Raw genomic sequence first — 12,299 nt, 5'->3', positions numbered from 1 at the left:
TCATCCATGTAGGCTTCCACATTTCTGTGTATTTGTGGCTCAAGAGCAATATGGACTACTCTTGCAAATGTCGAACCAGCATTCTTTAATCCGAAAGGCATCCGTACGAAACAGTACGTGCCACATGGAGTAATAAATGCGGTCTTCTCTTCATCCTCCTCTGCCATGAAGATCTGATGATACCCGGAGTACGCATCAAGAAATGAAAGCAAATCGCATCCAGCTGTGGAGTCAACAATTTGGTCAATGCGCAGCAAAGGAAATGGGTCTTTGGGACAAGCTTTGTTAACATCGGTGAAATCGATGCAAAGCCTCCATTTCCCGTTTGCCTTGCGCACGACTATAGGATTGGCCAACCACGTGGGATGGAGCACTCCTCTGACAAGGCCTGCTGCTTCCAGTTTCTTGATTTCCTCCGCAATGAATTCTTGGCGCTCCATCGCCTGCTTCCGGACTTTCTGCTTGACGGGCCGCGCATGAGGACAAACGGCAAGGTGGTGCTCGATCACTTTCCTGGGAACACCGGGGATGTCAGACGGCTGCCATGCAAACACGTCGACATTCGCCCGCAGGAAAGTAACGAGCGCGCTTTCCTATTTAGTGTCAAGCGTGGCACTGATGGTGAAGGTACCACCAGCGCCGTCCACCTTGGCGGATACCCTCTTCGTCTCTGGCGGAGCTGCCATCGTCTTCTTGTGTTTGCCGGTGGAGCTCGATGGTGCGTCCTCGACGGCAGCGCAGCACTCCGAAGAGGCGCGCTTGCCGGAGTGGGCATCAGAACTTTTGCCGGACTTGGTCTTCTTGCCGATGGAGCTCGATGGTGCGTCCTCGACGGCAGCGCAGCACTCCGAAGAGGTGCGCTTGCCGGAGTGGGCATCAGAGCTCTTGCCGGACTTGGCCTTCTTGCCCCCGGGAGCTTCAGCGGCAAGTGGATGGCGATCTGCCGTGGCTGCTGCTTCCCGGTAGATCTTGTCGGCACAGATAAGCGCATCCTTCCTGTCGCGAGGGACAGAGATGACGCTTATCGGGCCTGGCATCTTCAGTATGTTGTATGCATAATGAGAGGCCACCATGAACTTGGCGAGTGCTGGACGGCCAAGTATCCCGTTGTAAGGCAACGGGATATCGGCAACGTCGAACGTGACCCTCTCAGTCCTGAAGTTGGACTCGCTGCCGAATGTTACTGGCAGCGAGACCTTCCCTTTCGGCTTGCTCCTTCCCGGACTGATTCCTTGGAATGTGCCGGTCTCTTCGAGCTCGCTGTCAGGGATCTGGAGTTTTCGGAGCACAGCGGAGGAGATCAGGTTTAAGCCGGCCCTGCCGTCAACTAGCATCTTGGTGACCTTGAGGTTGCGGATGGTTGGTGAAACCAACATCGGCAGACACCCGACCGCGGTTGTGCGATCAGGGTGGTCCTCAATGTCAAAGATGATAGGCGTGCTGGACCACTTCAGAAGCTTGCGCGATTCGATGGGTGGTTCCGCTGCATTGACTTCCCGCACCCACTGTTTGAGTTGGCGGTGCGAGGTATGCAGGGAAGCACCCCCGTCAACGCACAAGACCTCTGTGGCTTTCTGAAACTCCTGCTCACTGGTCTCAACGTCATCCATGTCTTCATCCTCGCCGCCGTCGTCGTCGTTGTCGCGACCGCGGGGGGGTCTGTCTCCTTGCCGCTGCTTGGCCTTGCCGCAGCGTCCTTCCTGGCCGGTGCGCTTCTGGCCAGGTTTCTCGGCACCCCCTTGGGCTCTCTCCCTGTCGCGCCGCTCGTACTCAGCCCTCTGTTGCTGTACGAGCTGCTTGACCTTCTTGCAGCTCTGGAGGTCATGGCCCTTGGTGCGGTGAATCTTGCAGTATTGCTTGCCGGAGCCGTCCCGCTTGTCGGCGACCGCCACAGCCTGACAGTTGGTGCACGCGGAAACTTCCTTGCCGGAGCTACCAACTGTAGCCTTTGTGGCGTCACCTTCATTGCCGGACTGCTCAACGACCAGCACCTCGTTGTTTTGCTTCTTCCTGTTGTTGCGCCGCCGGCTTCTCTTTGCTGGGGCGGCATCCTCACTGTCAGATCCCCCTGCTCCAGTGCTTTCTCCGGGGAACTTCCTCCCCTCCTCAGCGCGTGCACACCTGTCGGCCAGGGCATAAAGCTCGCTGACGTCCCGAACCTTGCACATCGCCAACTCCTCCCGCATCCTGCGGTTACGCACGTTCTGATGGAACGCGCTGATTACCGCGGCAGGGTGGATATTTGGGATGTTGTGGTGTACACGGCTGAACCTCTGGATGTACTGACGCAGGGGCTCTCCTTCCTTCTGGACGAGCAGATGAAGATCGCTCTCTTGGCCATGAGGTTTGTGGCCGCCTGTGAAGGCGCCAACAAACTGATGGCACAGCTCAGCCCAGGAGGATATGGAGTTGTCCGGCAAGTGCATGAGCCAGGACCTGACGTTGGGCTTGAGTACCAACGGGAAGTAGTTGGCAAGGATCTTGTCGTCCCGCCCCCCAGCAGCCTGCACCGCGATGGTGTAGATGCTGAGGAACTCCGACGGGTGCAACTTTCCGTCGTACTTCTCTGGTACGTCGGGCTTGAAGTTCTTCGTACTGGGCCACTGGACTTGCCGCAGCTCACGAGTGAACGCAGGGCAACCTACCGGGTACGGCAAGTCGCCTGGTTCCCCTGGCGCATGCATGTCAACAGAGGGCCCAGCGCGCTGGTCTGACTGACATCGCGCTTCTCTCCGGCGCTCGATGCGTGTACGAGCGTCTTCCCGCTGCCGTTCTTGAAGAACTTGGCGCTGATCGCGACGAGCTCGGGGATCAGACGACGCGGTGGAGTCGCTGTCGAGGTGGATCCGGCGAGTCGGTGATCTTGGCCTTCGGGGTGGGGAGTGCACAGTAGTTGCACCCCCACCAGTCTTGTCTCCACCGGTTCGCGCCTGGCTGATTCGCTGCGGCGGTGACGTGGTCGGCTGCCGAGGAGTGTCGCCGTTGGCGAAGCCGATGAGACTCTGGATAGTGACCCTCCAGCCGTCGATCTTGTCCGCCGCTGGAGGGTAGTCTAGGAGCAGCTGAGCTCGCGCCAGAGCTTCTGCTGCGGTGGCGGGCGGCGGTAGCGAACGGTGCGAGGAGCGGGATATGCTCGGACTCCTAACCACGTTAGAAGGAGCAGTATCCCGTCCAGGCGACCGTGTCTCGCTCACGCCAGCAGGTTGACGTGCATGGTGGTCCGGAGCGCCCCGAGATCCACCAGCGCGATCCGGATCCAGCGAGCGCATGGTACCGTGAGTACCATGACGCTGCCGGTCCCGCGCCTCCTGAGATGGGCGCGATGCATGCACGGACGCCGAGGTCTTGGAGTGCGCCCGGTCGTTGTGGGAGCCGGCTACGCCGCCGATGGGCAGCGCAGCCTTGCCCTGGGACCTGGCAGCACCGCGAGTTTCCTCGTCGACGCGTGTTCCTCCGCCGGCGCCCGCCCCACCGGCCGTTTGCTCCGGCGGTGGGTGGCTCGGCGCGGACGGAGCAGCTGCCTCCGAAACTTTCTTCTTCGGTGGCATGTTGATGAAGAAGATGAAGATCTAGCCCGAGAGGACGCCGGATCTGGTGCTGATGAAGATGAAAAAGATCTAGCTCGCAAGAACGCCGTATCTGATTCACACAACTTCGACGCCCCCTACCTGGCGCGCCAGAGATGCCGGGGTTTCTGATCCACGGGCACCTATGGGACCGGCGGACCGGGTCCCTTTTGGTTCGGCGGGGGGCGGAGGTTGCGCAAAGAGCAGATCGAGGCGAAGCACGCGAGCGATTTACCCAGGTTCGGGCCGCACGGATGCGTAAAACCCTACTCCTGCTTTGTGGATTGGTATTGATTTCTAGCTCGGGAGCGAGATCGAGCGTGGGTGTGTGGAATTGCTGAACCCCCTCAACGTTGCCCCGGGCCTCCTTTTATATGCTCAAGGGGTTACCGACATAGGGCAATGGAGGGCAAAAGTGGAAAAGGTGCCGTGGATAGGCACAGCTAGGTGCTGTAGTAGGCACAGCTAGCTGCTACAGTGTTATCATACCTAACCCTGACGGCAGGGGACAAGGGCATTAAATGTCCGTCTGTGTCGCCTAGACAGCACCGAAAGGGACCGCTAGGGACGCCACCGTCTTGCCATGATGGTTGTCTTGTCAGCGCTGCGTGCCACCGCATGCCCCTAGCTGCACAGCCTCCTGCCACGTGCGCTCGGGAGGGGCCCCGGAGCGACATGTGGGTGGGTGTGCTGGAGCGCGGGCGTGGAGTGGGGGCTTGCCGCGGCAAGCGCCTTGCCGCGGCCGTCGACTTGTCGCTTCCGGGAGCTAGTCGCTCACCGGGCCTTGCTGGGGCGCGTAGCGCGCCGCGGCAAGTTCCTTGGAGTGCCTTGGATGGCCTTCCCGGCAAGCGCCTCTTGCCGGGGCCTTGGGACGCTTCTAATGGCCTTCCGGGCAAGCTCCTCTTGCCGGGGTCTTGCCTTCTCCCCGGCAAGCTCCTCTTGCCGGGGTCTTGTCTTGAGTACTTTGTACTTGAATGGTCTTCGAAGGGACCACGGAGGATCTTGGCGGTGACCTGGCAGGCCTTGCCGCGGGACGCTGCGACTGCCCGTGCACAAGTTCGGGGTACTAAGGGTACCCCTACTTTAGTACACCGACACTAAGCAATTGTAATTCAACTTATTCAACAGAGTTTAAGTAAGAGCTCCACACACTACTAGGGAAAACCTTATACACAGAACATTAGCAGTAGCGCGGGCTAAAAACGCACGTTGGTGCTAATTAGCAGCAGCGCGGTGTTTTAAACCGCGCTACAGATACAGTTATAGCAGTAGCGCGCCCGAGTACAAAAGCGCTACTACTAAAATTCCCACGGTTTAGCCGATAGGCTACACATAGTAGTAGCGATCTACGTAGAACCGCGCTACCGCTACTTGTTTTGTAGCAATGCGTTTACGAACAAAGGCGCTACTGCTAACGAAAATAAAATTAAATGGAAAGCAAATAAAAAAGAGAAGGAATAGCAGTAGCGCTTGTTAAGAAACGCGCAATAGCTACCGTAGTAGAAGCGCACTTCCTGGAACGCGCTACTGCTACTTCTAACTTAACCGCATTAGTTAGGGTTAAATTTTAGAGTTCGTCGAATTAGTTAGGGTTAAATTTTAGAGTTCATCAAATTAATTAGGGTTAAATTTTAGAGTTCATCAAATTAGTTAGGGTTCATTAAATTTTAGAGTTCATCAAATTAGTTAGGGTTAAATTTTAGAGTTCATCAAATTAGTTAGGGTTCATTAAATTTTAGAGTTCATCGGTTAGGGTTAAATTTTAGAGTTCATCTAACTAGCTTTTTTACTGTTTTTTAGTAAGTGTTTAATAGAATTAGTAAGAAAATTAATATAACTAGTTGAACTAGTTTATTTTTAGTAAAAACTAGTTTATTTTTATTCCTAGTAAGTGCTTAATTGAACTAGTTGAGTTAATACAACTATTTTATTTTTAGTACGAAAATTAATAGAACTAGTTTACTTTTTTAGTTAAAGCAATTATTCCCGCATCGACGTCGACGATGCCTATCCCGCATCCTCGTCGTCGAGTCGGCAGAGGACACCTGCGTCACCAGGTGGGTCATGTCCGGGACTGGGCTCCGCCGGGGTGGTACTGGGAGGCGCTACCTACCGGGGGCGCAGCTTGGTGGGGAGTCAGCCCGTCGTTGACCCGAACCTTCTTTGGTGGCGGTCGCGTGGGCCAGTCATGGTCTAGAGGCTCGAGGACCCCGCGGAGGTGGTGCGTCACCGTGTCAGTGAGGAGGACGTGCACGTCCGTCGCTACTTGTTTGCGTTGGAGCACAGGTTCTCCAATACCTGGCAGGTTCTCCAGGGATCTCACTAGAGCTATGATCCTGTGATGGTTCCTTCTCTGTGGGTGTCCACCGCCCGCGCCGATACCCATCGTGCGCTAGGGTTTTAGTTGTATTAGTGATGTTATATGTATGATACTATTCGGGATGTGTTAGTGATAATATTCGATGATGTACGGACGCATGAGATGATTTACTTTTGCTTATTGAATGCATGCTAATTTGAATACTTACTTATTTTACGATTTGGTTTTGCTTATTGAATACTCATGTCAATATGAGTCCTATAAGATATTTTGAAGTGTATATCTTGTGTTGCTCAAATAGGATATGTGCTTGCCCAAGTGGCCGGTCATGTTTGCAGGCTACACCTCCGAGTACACATGAACAAAATGTTTCGACCGCATACACATGAACAAAATGTTTCGACCGGACACATAGAAAGATAGGGGCTTATTGTTTTGCCTCCCAACGTATTCACCTCAAGGGTGATGTCAACAATAATAACTCATGCTACTCATATTCAACTGGACATATGTGCCTAGATCTTTCCTCACCACATGATGCTTGCCAAAAGAGAAAAATAAAAAGGAATAGAGAGAAGAACTTTGACTCTTTGCATAAAAGTAAATACATAGATAGGCCCTTCGCAAAGGGAAGCAGAAGTTGCCATGCACTTATTTGTTTGAATGCTCAACCCCTTAGCGCAAAAGAACGTCACGATATATTGCCCCTTATGATAGCAACCTTTATTATGCAGTCTGTCGCTTTTATTCTTTGCCATCACAAGTTTGTACAACGCTCAATTTTCTCTTACACTAAATGATCTAACACTTTTAGAAGAAAATTTTTATTGCCTTATTGCACCGATGACAACTTACTTGGAGGATATTATTCAATCCCTAGGTAGGTATGGTGGACTCTTGAAAATAAGATTTGGATTTAAGGGTTTTTGGATGCATAAGTAGTATCTCTACTTGGTGAGGAATTTTTGGCTAGCAAAGATGGGGGGGCAAGCACCACATGTTGAAGGATCTATGGCAATATAACTTCTATATGAATATGAACAAACATAAACCATTATGTTGTCTTTCTTGTCCAACGTCAACAATTCTGGCATATAATATTTTGATGGGAACTCATAATCATAAAAGATTTCCATATAGTGTATTTGCATGTGAAAGTTTTCTTCCTTATACTAATTATTCGTGAATTGCTTGTATGACCAATATTGTGATTGTCGAGCCTTAAAAGATTTCACTTTCTAAACCCAATGTGAAGCTACCACTAGGCATGGTTGATAACCCACAACTATAGGGGATCAATTGTAGCCTCTTTCGATAAGTAAGAGTGCCGAACCCAATGAGGAGCTAAAGGTAGAACAAATATTCCCTCAAGTTCTATCGACCACCGATACAACTCTACGCATGCTTGACGTTCGCTTTACCTAGAACAAGTATGAAACTAGAAGTACTTTGTAGGTGTTTTTGGGTAAGCTTGCAAGAAAGTAAAGAACACGAAAATAAAAGCTAGGGGCTGTTTAGATAAAGACACAACTAAATTAGTTTTAGTAGAGAGCTTTTGTCAACAAGAAACCTTTCCAAAGAAATCTTTGTGCAAGTCGCCTCGATGGAGACATCCCATGCGATCTGGAAAGCACTCTCCACCATGTTTGCCTCCCAATCCAAATCCCGCGCAAACAACCTCAGAATCTCCCTGACCAATGCCCACAAAGGTTCCCAATCTGCTGCTGATTATTTTGGCTACATGAGATCGCTTTCAGATGAACTTGCAGCTGCAGGGAGGGGCATCGGAGAAGAAGAGCTGCTTTCCTTCATCGTCGCAGGGCTAGATATGGACTATCAGCCCTCGACGTCCGCACCGACCCGATCTCCATTGACGAGCTGTTTGCCATGGTGGCGAACTTCGACCAGTGAGTCAAGCTCTTCCACGGCTCTGGAGCAGGAGGCTTCAAGTCCTCGGCCAATATGGCTGCGAGGAATCGAGGTGGCGGCGGCAAGGGCAATAACCGTGGCTCGCCCAAACCCACCAATGGTGGTGGTGGCGGGCATCGCGGTGGTGGCAGCAACAACAATGGCGGTGGCGGCAACGCCAACGGCAACTACAACAATGGCGGCGGCAGTTTCTTCTACAACAACAACAACAACAACCACCACGGATGTCCCTTCTACAACAACAATCAGGGGCGTCAGCGTGGTGGCTATGGTGGAAACTATGGCGGCGGCAACAACTTTCAAGGTTATGATGAGTATGAGGGAAAATGTCAAATTTGTAAAAAAAACTAACCACATAGCAAAAGATTGTTGCTGGCGCTATGAAGAAAAGAAGAAGAAAGTTGCAGCAGCTGCAGATATGTCCTATGGAGTGGACACCAATTGGTATGCAGATACGGGCGCCACCAAGTATATCACCCCGGACATGGAGAGGATGACCATGCAAGAGAAGTATCATGGCCATGATCAAATCTACACCGCGGCAAATGGTCAAGGTATGATGATAAGTCACATTGGTCAATCTATTATTAAAACCCCTCATCGTGATATTCGTCTCAATGATGTTCTACTTGTTCCTCATGCATCAAAACATCTTTCTTCAGTTCATAGAATTACTCTTGACAAGGGTCTCTTCATTGAGTTTCATCCTTTTTTTCTTTTTGATAAAGGATCAGGCCACGAGGAGGGTTCTCTATCGCGGTAGATGCGTGGACGGTCTCTACCCATTAATTCCTACACTTTGCAAGTTCAATAAACGAGCCTTCGGAGCCATTAGAGTCTCTTTAGAAAGGTGGCATAATCGCCTAGGCCACCCTTCGTTTTCTATTGTTCCTCAAGTTCTTAGTAATAATAATCTCCCGTTTGTTGGTGAGCATAATTGTGAAACTATTTGTGACTCTTGCCAAAGAGCAAAAAGTCATCAGTTGCCATATCCTGTTTCAACCAGTGTGTCTGTTAAACCATTGCAATTAATATTTTCTGATGTATGGGGGCCAGCCCCTTCCTCTGTTGGTAGACACACTTACTATGTGAGCTTCATCGATGATTACAGTAAATATACTTGGATCTATCTTCTTAAAAAGCGATCTGATGTCTTCCAAGTTTTTCATTACTTTCAAGCTCTTGTTGAAAGAAAATTTGACTGTAAAATTATAGCCATGCAATCAGACTGGGGTGGTGAGTATGAGAAACTCAACTCTTTCTTTCAAAAGATAGGAATTTCTCACCATGTCTCATGTCCTCACGCACACTAACAAAACGGGTCCGCTGAACGCAAGCATCGACACATCGTTGATGTTGGTCTCTCACTCCTTGCCGCTGCATCTATGCCGTTAAAATTCTGGGGTGAAGCCTTCTTAACCGCAGTTCACCTCATCAATATCTTACCAAGTCGTATCATCAACAATGAAACCCCTAAAGAACGTCTTCTTCATATCAAACCAGACTATGCTCCTCTTTGTGTTTTTGGTTACGCATGCTGGCCAAACCTACGCCCTTACAATAACCACAAGCTAATGTTCTGCTCCAAGCAATGCGTCTTTATTGGCTACAGCGCTCAACACAAAGATGTTAAGTGCCTTGATGTTGCTAATGGCCGTGTCTACATCTCAAGAGATGTTGTTTTTGATGAGACCAAAATTCCGTTCGAAAATCGTCATCCCAATGTCGGTGCTCTCCTTCGTCAAGAGATACTTCTCTTACCTCCATCCCTTACCGGTATTGATCACGAGGGTACAAATAATAGTTCTGACTCTTTTGTGACTAATCATTATATTATGCCAAAGTCTATTGCTGTAGGAACAATTAATGATGATCAAAGCAGAGTGCAAAACACCACAACAGGAGGTCATTTTATGTGCCACCCTCCAGGAAACCACGCGTCACGAGGTAGATCCCCCTCGGGATCTATTCCGCTGCAGGCGGCATCCCAATCCACCTCAGGATCGGTCCCTGGCGCGCACCCGGCAGGTGACAGCGACCGCGCGCACCCGGCAGGTGACAGCGCGCCGCACCAATCGTCGGGGCGGGTGAGCGCGCCTATCTCAACAGGGCCCGTGCCTGCCTCATCAGGGCCCGCCACTACATTGCATGTGCCCGACACTGCCTCGCCTGCGCCCGACACTGCCTCACCTATGCGTTCCCCGACCGCCTCGGGATCGGGCGTGGCTGCCTGGCCTACGCGTTCCCTGACCGCCTCGGGATCGGGCGTGGCATCTCCTGGCGCGGACGCTATGGGGGAAACGGGTGATTCTTCCACGCCAGGATCCTCTGGGCCCGACCAACATGCAGCACATCCTGTGGAACTCCGCACACGTCTACAAAAGGGGGTTTCTACCCGAGTTAATTATAAAAACTTCTCCAAATACGGATTATCTTGTATGACAGGTGAACCTAAAACTCTAATGGATGCCCTTGGTGATGATAGGTGGAAGGTGGCTATGAATGATGAATAAGACGTGGCACTTGGTTCCACCACAACAAGGCAGAAACTTAATTGATTGCAAGTGGGTGTATCAGATTAAAAGGAAATCTGATGGCACTGTAGATCGCTACAAGGCCAGACTCGTTGCAAAAGGTTTCAAGCAAAGTCAGGAGGCATTGGCATGTGGAAGATCATACTTGTGTCCTATGTCCATATCTGATCCATGAAGATCGTGCACATTTGTTCTTCTCTTGTAATTTTAGCGTTAGAGTCTGGAATTACTTGCAGATTATCTGCGACCCACAGCCTGGGATGACAACATACAACATGGCAGTAAAGGCTAGGAAGGATTTTGGGCATTCTTTCTTCACTGAAGTGGTCTTTACAGCAGCTTGGAACATTTGGATCTTGAGGAATGGCAAAGTTTTCAGGAATGAGACACCTTCTTTCAGAGCATGGAGACATAACTTTATCCATGACATTACCCTTCTTTCTCATAGGGTAAAATGTAAATACAAGGATAGCCTTCTCACTTGGATCTCTAACCTCCCTTAGGTAGTGTTTTCTTTGCCCTGCTTGGGTTGTAAGTATGTAAGTTTTTCTATCTTCCTCTTTCCTTTACTTGTATGGACTTGTAATAGGACTTTGTTACTTTGTTGTTTTCAATAAAGAGTTGTGAGGCTGTTGCCTTGCAGTACATATTCAAAAAAAGGTTTCAAGCAAAGGTATGGGTTAGACTATGAGGACACATTTAGTCCTATTGTTAAAGCTGCAACCATTCTCCTTGTGTTGTCAATTGCTGTGTCTAGGGGATGGAGCCTTAGACAGTTAGATGTAGAGAACGCATTTCTCCATGGTGTTCTGGAAGAAGAGGTATACATGAAACAACCTCCTTGTTTTGAAGACAAAAATAAACCCTTTCACATATGCAAGCTGGATAAAGCATTATATGGTCTGAAGCAAGCCCCCAGAGCATGGTACTTTAGGCTCAGTATGAAGCTTCAAGCACTTGGGTTTGTTCCATCAAAATCTGACACCTCACTGTTTATCTTTACCAAGTCACAAATATCTGTGTTTGTTCTTATATATGTGGATTATATTATTGTCACTAGCTCATCTAATGAGGCAATAACCAAACTGCTCAAGAATTTGAGTTCTAAGTTTGCTCTCAAGGATTTGGGAGACTTACATTTCTTCTTGGGTATTGAAGTAAAGAAAAACAGTGATGGTCTTCATCTATCTCAGGATAAGTATGCAACTGAGTTGTTGAATAGAACTGGCATGCAAAACTGCAAACCCTCACCAACACCACTTTCCACTTCGGAATGTTTGTCTCTGACAGATGGAGAACCTTTGTATCATGAGGATATCACTAGTTACAGAAGTTTAGTTGGTGGTCTTCAGTACTTGACTCTTACTCGACCTGACATCTCCTTTGCAGTTAACAAAGTTTGTCAGTTTCTTCATGCACCTACTACCACTCATTGGACGACAGCTAAGAGAATCTTGAGGTATGTCAAGAATACGTTGACTGTTGGGCTCACATTCAGAAAGTCATCGTCTACCCTTATAAGTGCATTTTCTGATGTGGATTGGGCTGCTTGCCTAGATGATAGAAGGTCGACTGGTGGGTTTGCTATATTTTATGGTCCAAATTTTATGGTCCTTGTTTATGGTGTGACAACCTTGGTGCAACGTATCTTACTACTAACCCAGTTTTTCATGCCAGGACAAAGCATATTGAGATAGATTTTCACTTTGTCAGAGAACGAGTTGAGAACAAGCAATTGGATGTCCGGTTCATTCCTTCAAAGGATCAGCTTGCAGATGGGTTTACAAAGGCCTTACCTACAAAAGGTTTTGAAGAATTTTGTCGTAATCTCAAGTTGGTGCAGTTGTGATTAAGGGGGAGTGTTAGAAATACTATAACATAATAGTTAGAGATAGCCTTGTGCTACACGCTTGTATCCCTTCATGTTTATCTTTCTATCTCTACCTCTCT

At 49.5% G+C, this 12,299-nt stretch overlaps 1 protein-coding gene across 1 annotated transcript; it reads left to right on the top strand.

Annotated features, from left to right (window-relative positions):
- Window positions 1-7,489: 7,489 nt before the first annotated feature.
- LOC147977786 (uncharacterized) lies at window positions 7,490-8,578 on the top strand. The gene has a single exon (XM_087514538.1). It carries the CDS (start codon window positions 7,490-7,492, stop codon window positions 8,576-8,578), a length of 1,089 nt encoding a protein of 362 aa, XP_087370664.1.
- Window positions 8,579-12,299: the final 3,721 nt, after the last annotated feature.

This window comes from Triticum urartu, chromosome 3A (assembly GCF_056163025.1).
Source record: "Triticum urartu cultivar PI428250 chromosome 3A, HENAU_Tu73, whole genome shotgun sequence".
NCBI lineage: Eukaryota > Viridiplantae > Streptophyta > Magnoliopsida > Poales > Poaceae > Triticum > Triticum urartu.
This window is presented reverse-complemented; position numbering and strand designations above follow the sequence as displayed.